Below are 7,800 nucleotides of genomic sequence, written 5' to 3' on the forward strand. Positions count from 1 at the left end.
GAGGGCTTCTGCGTAACTTTACCTCAATATTTGTTGTATGCTATTGGAAATAAATATATTTTATTTTTAAAAAAAATTAAACAAGAGGCCCATGGGCCTTATAGGCTACCTGAGTATCATGTAACAACTTTCCAACAATTGAATTTGATTTGTGTTTTAAACCAGAGGCCATGAAATTCACAATTTTGAAAGAGGCACCATTGCTTATCATAACTATACACTTAACATGCTTACTTTGGTTACTTAATACCCAGAGGTAGATTCGAGTAACAAAGGGAAATGCATTTCCACTTTATCAGTTGTGTACCCCAAACCACAAGAACCACTGACCCTGGGGCCACATCTTTCAAAATTTTGGAAATTTTATAAATTTTATTTCATGTTCTTGATTAATACCAAAGTGGATATTTCAAAGCATTAAATTATTTTCAAACATGTACACCCCCCCCCCCCCCCCAAGGTACCACTGTCTCAGGGGGCCCGGAAATTAATCATTTTGGTAGAGACAGCTTTCTTAGTCATAAATATTTACTAAGATCATTGGCATAATACTCAGGAGCATAGGAAAAGATTTTCAAAGAATTCATGCATTTTCACTATATAAACATTAGAGCCCCGCCCTAACACAATAAGCCCTGACCCAGGGGCCCTGAAATTCACAAATCTGAAAGAGGCATCCTTCCTCCTCATAACTATGTACATAGTTCATTGGTTTAATAAACAGGTGCAGAAAAGAAGATTTTAAAGAATTTATGCATTTTCACTATATAATCAATAGAGCCCCACCCTAAATCCAGAACCCCCAACCCAGGGGCCATGAAATTCACAATTTTGGAAGAGGCAGCCTTATTCGACATAACTATGTACTTAGTTAGTTTATTTAATACTCAGGAGCAGAGAAGAAGTTTTTCAAAGAAATAATTAATTTTCACTATATAATATTTATAGCCCCGCCCTAGCACTAGAACCCCTGACCATGGGGCCATGAAATTCATAATTTTGGAAGAGGCAGCCTTATTCAACATAACTATGCACTTGGTTAGTTGATTTAATGCCCAGGAGCAGAAAGGAAGAATTTCAAAAGAATTATGCATTTTTACTATATAATCTATATAGCCCCGCCATAGTACTAGAACCCCTGACCCTGGGGCCATGAAATTCACAATTTTGGAAGAGGACTCAATGTTGATTACAACCATACCAACTGCTTGATATCCAGGGATAAAGAACAAGATTTTTAAAGTTTGCACTAATTTTAGTCGTTTTGGCCCCTCCCCCAGGCTCCAGGGGGGGGGGGGGGCAAGGGACCATGACATTCACAATGACATTCACAATTTTTCTTCCCCTTCACCCATAGATGCTATATGCCAAATTTGGTTCAAATTGGTTCTGTGGTTTCAGAGAAGCTGAAAATGTTCAAATGTTAACACATCATGCATGACGCACGGCGACAGACGAAAACGGATAGCAAGAGGTCACCTGAGTTTGACCTAAAAAAAAACTCTCCTATGTATTACTTTGTCACCTTCTCTTTTGGTGGGAGTTTGAAATCTTTTCCACTGATTTCTCTACACTGAAGAAATCCTTCTGAAATACTGGTACATTTTGTATTTCAGTAACCATACTAACACAATTTCATTTGACATTTTATTTGTGACAGTGGCAGTACTGTTTCTCTATACAATGTGGAGATCTAGTTTTCTTCAACATTAACAACCATGTGGCCACTTATTTAGTTCAAATAAGCAGTTCAGGTGAATACTTAACATATTAAATGTATATCAAATGAACAAATGGAAAAATCATTAAAAGAAAGCCTGAAACAGTATTATTAAATTTTCTTATTTTAAACTATTAATGTGTAATATACCAAAGGTATCAAATTTTGCAAATATACCAGAGCTGCATAAAAGATAGTGAAGGTTACAATCTTTAACACTATGCTAGCATATCCATTACATCTAGGCAACAAAAGTTAACTTGAACGATGATTTCACTAGACCTAGATATCTTAAATCTAGATTATGAGCTATCCTTAAGGTCTTAATTCCTGCCCAATGAATATGATAATTCATATACTAGTATCTTATTTGTTGCTATCAGTAAAACCTTTAATTTGGGGAGAAATTTTGATAAGTGAAGAAATTACTCTTGCCTAGAATCATTTACAATTTTCTAAATGACCAGCATTGTCCCACATCTGATTTCAACAAGTATAACAAGGTACAGGCACTGCCATGGCAGTTGAAAATCAGCAAAACAAACAAATTACACAAATTAACAAGCACACATTTACACAGAACACATTGATATACAATTCCTGAATAAATAAGTAATAACTAAACACTAGCTATTTTGTCATACACTGCATTTCACAATCTGTAATATGTTTGTGAAATAAATAGATGTATATTATTAAACAACAAGGGGCATAAACAATCAGACTGAACAAAAAATATTTTCAAAGTTAAAATGGACTGTTGTTAAGCTTTACTTAGAGGGAAATAAGGGAGATAACACTACAGTCATAAAGATCAAAATGTACAGCAGGATATCGCCGTACTGGTATGAAATTTTTTTTCTCATTCAAATGGAAGTGGTTCCCCTACGGTACATAAATTTATTCCTAACACACTAAAACATCCAATTTAAGCTTGCAGTGGAGTTATTTTCATTTTCCATGATTTAAAAAAATTATTATAATTGTGAACTTGTGAAATGCTAATTGTTCTCCCTGGCGCTTTACTATAAGTGTGTATATTTTAAATATATATGGTAGTATCTTCTTTTATGAGTTTTATTTCATTTTTAATCTAATACTGATAAATCTTTGTTAAGCAATAAACAAATTTTGTGTAAATAATACTGGGATGCCTCAATTATGTATACATGTACATGTACTTTATTGCAATATGTCTAATTATAATGGATCTGTATACTCATTGCTTTTTCAATGTGAGGCAGATTTTATATCTGTTCCTGAAGTTTAGAACTGCAACATGTCACATTTTAATTATTTTGTGTGTATGTATATTATATAAATAATAATAAATTTATTAATCTATTACTTTAATCTAAAATTAATGTGAATTCTGGGATAATGACTTTAAAAAGTTATAGGGCCTATGATAAAACTCTATTCTGCTGTCAAAACCCATCTGAACTCTCTATCCCCACTACCCCTAGCAGTGTGAGGAACTGGGGTTCTTAACATCAGTTTTACTTTTGTTTTACATTTATATGGGACTTGTATCTGTAAATACATAAAAAAAAATTACAGTAGACACACCTTTCCTGTGGTTATTATCCTATGGCTACATGACAGTCAATACATTTTAAACAAAGCTACATAAGTCATAAATACAGAATAAACTTCTACAAACCACACTTTATATAGTGATATTTTCAAAACCTAATTTAATGCAATGATAACCCTTTTAATTAAGGCCATTTGAAGGAGCACAGTCACCTTTAATTGCAATGAAGTAGGAACCAAATCAACATCTTTCATTCTTTGGAATAATATTTTACATTTGACTACGTAACAGCAATTGACTGACTAGCCATTCTAATGAAATTGAAATAAAAGAATACATAAACAGCAAAAAACATGTGAATTTTGTTTTGTATTTGATATTGTAAGGAGAAATAAAAAGGACAAAATTTTTAAAAATGTGTATGTGTGGGTATTCTTAATGAAAAACTACAGTTAGTTTAGGTGTTATTTTAAAAGTTAACTTTGAAATTTTATCTAACATTCACAGTATAATTAATTCTTTCATTGCAACAAACTATTTGCACAAATTTGCCATTTAAAATCATTCTGTATAATAAAAACATGGACAGAAAACATGTATAATAAAAACAAAACATTTCACAGTAAAGCCTCAGCACCATCTACAATTTAAACACCTCTACTTTCTATGTAAATCTGAATCAGCTAGAAAAAAAAATCCCCTATTAAAAACCTTTTAGTGTACTGTTTCAGCATAATATCATTTTGCAGTCTCAAGTGCAGCTACAGTCACTTAGTAATAATACTATAAAAAGTATAAATACATATTTAAGCTTTCAGGCTGTTAACATGCATCCTAAAAATTGTTGTTTCTGAAAATTAGACATACATGTGACAAAAGACCAAAAATTCTTATAAATTTCATTATAACAATATCATATTGATCACTATATTAATTTTATTCTTTTTAAATTATTAACTGAACACAATGACAGGAAAAACGGGGAGGAATAACATTAAAACACTTTCTAGGATTGTTTGTCACCTCATAAAATATACATAGGACTGGCCTACACAACTTGTGCTGCTTAAGAGAGAAAAAATACATCTGTTTATCTGAAAATTGATTATTAAAATCAATAATTAGAATAATCTCTCTCACAATTATGTGATATGTTGACTGATGTTTACAAAAAAATATTTAAAAAGTCACTGTGGGAAAGCCAGTCAGCAGAAATAAGGACTAGCCCTAAACACAGAGAATATATTGTGTACATAAAGCATGAAAAAGCTCAAAAACCACCAGAAAAATTCAATACCCCAGCATGTACTTAGAAGATTAAGTGTACAGCTATATACACTTATCCTTCCAGTGCAAGGAATTTTCCCCCAATGTTTGAGTGGATGAGACTACACAGGGACTGGCCCCATCCTTATCACAAGACAATATCACAAGGTCACGATCAGTTGGACTGGTAGGAGGAGAGGAGAGCAGCATCTACAGGTTCCATACAGGAGGGGCATGTAAACGAGCGCATTAACCAGTCATCTATACAGTCTTTATGGTAGATGTGCATACAGGGTAAAAATCGAAGAGATTCGCCTAACACAAAGTCACACATACATATTGCACACCTGAAAAACCAGGGATACTCACAATAAAGTCATTTACTAAAATTGAAAATCAACATAGAATTTTTATTATAATTAGCTGAAGGAAAATATAATGTACTATAGATAGAATAATTGAATTCCAGTAATTGCAGATATATATAAACAACTTATTTTTATATATGTCAGAAAACAGGATGTACATATGTAGCAGATGTGATTCTTAATAAATACATCGAGGAAATATTTCATTTGCTGAAAGCAATAAATTGATTCAAATACTTTTGGATAGAATCAATATTTTTTAAACTTCCTGTATTAATTCACAGATTAAATATCTATAAGCTGCTCAACATTTTTTCATGCAAGCAAAAAATACTAAGGAAGCAAAAATCATATAAAATTGATAAAATGCATAAAGTATCCTTCATATGTCAAATGATGAAATATTTCATAACAATCTTTTTTCAAAGATAAAAACATTAAGATTTATGATTTATTATAGTTACTCTATAGCATATGAGAATATATCTTATTATGTCTAAATACTAGCTGGTATATATATATTTAATTAATCAATAAAATTAATTACATCATGTATTGGACCATAGGGGTTGGTAACATATATCATACTTTATTATATGATTGAATGATTTCCATCTCTCTGATTGGCTGAGATCCAACTATGTTAGAAAAATACTACGTTGTATTGACCTGCACGTGACGTTCCAGGTGAATACAAGGATTTATTACATACATTGATCTAAAAATAGATCGGGAAATTCCAAATTGATACAAATTATTTTGGAAAGCTATTTAAACGACTATGATGTTTTTTTCATGTGAACAAAAACATAAGCGAATACATGTATATATTTTAAATGTGAGGGATACATACTCCCTCCAACACTTTTACTGAACAACAATACATATGTATTTTCTTTTTGGCAGTCAGTTTTCCCAGATAATACCCCTTCCTTTCAAAATCTATCCTATAAAGAAGACTGACTTTATATATATTTTTTTCTAATTATAACTAAAATTGATAAAAATTATTTCAAATTGATACGACTGGTAATGTTTATTTACATTTTAATTCTGTTTCTCTCTTGTATTTGGCTAAAACTAAATGCAAACAAGTAATAAGCTGTATCATTTTATCAGTGAATCATATAGTAAAACAATTATTGCTGTTTTTTCGGTCGATACAATGATTTAGCCGTCTTCGAAGTACAATATTCATCTCGCCCTTTGGCGATACAATAATTGTATAGTATTTTACGCATATAATCACTCCAATACAAAAAGGAACAAGTGATTATGCAAAATAAAATATAGTATGTAACCAGTCCTTGTGCACTGGACATATAAATGTGAGATACATACTCTTTGCCCTTTTTAGTACTCCCATCATAGACCCCTAATGGAAGGTGACTTATAAGTCCCATTCGTTTGGCTATCTTTATCTGCTCATCCTCTGTCAGTTGGTTGGCGGGTCTACTGACATTCGGGGAGGGGTGGTAAACAGGTACCCTAGATCTCTCCAGGGGTCTCTGTCTCTCCTGTAACAGGAGTAATCAATTTAATATACATCAGCTAACATTACAGCACAACATTTAAAAAAAATGAAATGTTTTACCTTCAAACAGATATTAACCTAGCGTGCGGAATTAAAATGAAATACATGTTGATCTGACCCAATTATATCTCACTCATTTCATAGGACGAGGTGAAGATGCACTTTTTATCAGTAGCAATATAATATTCATTTATTAATTCTCTGATCTTAATTCTCTTAGAATAGAGTTTATGTATATATCCAAAACAAAATTAAAATACCCATAATTAATTAATACAGTATATTGGCTACTGAGTAAAAAATGCTTGTTATAAAAAAAAGGGCCATAATGGAAAAGATGTTATTGCATGTATATTTCATACAGTATAGCTTTATTATATCAGTATGATTTTTAAAAATTGAACAGAGTAACAAATAAACGTGTTCTTTTATCAGTTCTTAAAGAAAAAGAAATCTTGAAAACTAAGGAATCTCGAAAAAACATTTAATAAGACTTAATTAACCTCTCAAACTTTTTTTTCTTACCGTATACGGTATAGTCTGGTATAGTCATATCATTGTTTCTTAGAACACATCAAAGAAAGACATTTCAATCTTTTGAACATGTGACTGACCATGTTGAATTAAGTAATTTCAATAAAAAAAATTTATCTAAAATTAACATTAAAATGACATTTATCATGTTTATTCATTAATAAAATATGAATATTCAATAAAATTTTATGTTCCATTTGTTACAAAATGGAATAAAAATGATAACGTGCAGTCGATCAGCTGTTTTCTTTGTTTACGACCGATCAGCTGGTTTCTTTGTTCTGGTGACGAAGTTTGCCATTCAACATATTGTACTTCAGTCTGTGTCGATTTAACCACAATAAACCTTTTACATTTAAATGTAAGAAAGCACATACAAGTCACCATAAAACAACCATCTTATTTCTGCATTATATTAAGTATTTCGCTGAAATAGACGGGCAGTACCTGATACGGTGGTGGGGGGCCCAGGTTGTCTGGTCCTTCTGGGCCTTCGTTTTCACGTAATAGGGAAATGTCGTCACTACTTGGTGATTTTAAACAGTTTCCCATCTTAATACATAAGGGTGTCAAACACCAAAAGGTACCCAGTTTCACTATTTTTAACAAAGAAAAATGTATCCATTTAGTCCTGTCATTGCAGATCAAAACAACAGCCCAATTACTCACTTTTGTCTATACTGACGTAATGTAATATAGTTCGTTTACTTTTCTAGACTCGGACTCGATTTCGAATAGATAAACAATGAATCAATCTAAAAACTGATTTTATATTTGCCATACAAACACAAAATCTATATTTTATTGATCAATAATTTATCAATTAATACGCGGAGGAATT

General features: G+C 31.6%; 1 protein-coding gene across 1 annotated transcript; it reads right to left on the reverse strand.

The window, feature by feature from the left end:
* Positions 1–1,633: 1,633 nt before the first annotated feature.
* LOC134269750 (RING finger protein 11-like) lies at positions 1,634–7,639 on the reverse strand. Its single transcript, XM_062751953.1, has 3 exons — positions 7,407–7,639; positions 6,233–6,408; positions 1,634–4,870 (listed from the first exon to the last, which is right to left on the reverse strand). The coding sequence occupies exons 1-3, from the start codon at positions 7,509–7,511 to the stop codon at positions 4,699–4,701; spliced, it is 453 nt and encodes a 150-aa protein (XP_062607937.1). The 5' UTR covers positions 7,512–7,639; the 3' UTR covers positions 1,634–4,698.
* Between the last annotated feature and the right edge of the window lie 161 nt (positions 7,640–7,800).

The sequence above is a fragment of the Saccostrea cucullata genome, unplaced genomic scaffold, assembly GCF_032062105.1.
Source record: "Saccostrea cucullata isolate Sc308-1 unplaced genomic scaffold, CSIRO_AGI_Scuc_v1 ctg382, whole genome shotgun sequence".
Classification (NCBI taxonomy): Eukaryota; Metazoa; Mollusca; class Bivalvia; order Ostreida; family Ostreidae; genus Saccostrea; species Saccostrea cuccullata.

Excerpts from the sequence above, each read along its gene's own strand:
- LOC134269750 (XM_062751953.1), bottom strand. The coding sequence starts at position 7,511 with ATGGGAAACTGTTTAAAATCACCAAGTAGTGACGACATTTCCCTATTA. Across the intron at positions 6,409-7,406 it reads GCCCCCCACCACCGTATCAG|GAGAGACAGAGACCCCTGGA; the intron begins GTACTGCCCGTC and ends CTCCTGTTACAG. Across the intron at positions 4,871-6,232 it reads AGTACTAAAAAGGGCAAAGA|GTGTGCAATATGTATGTGTG; the intron begins GTATGTATCTCA and ends CTGGTTTTTCAG.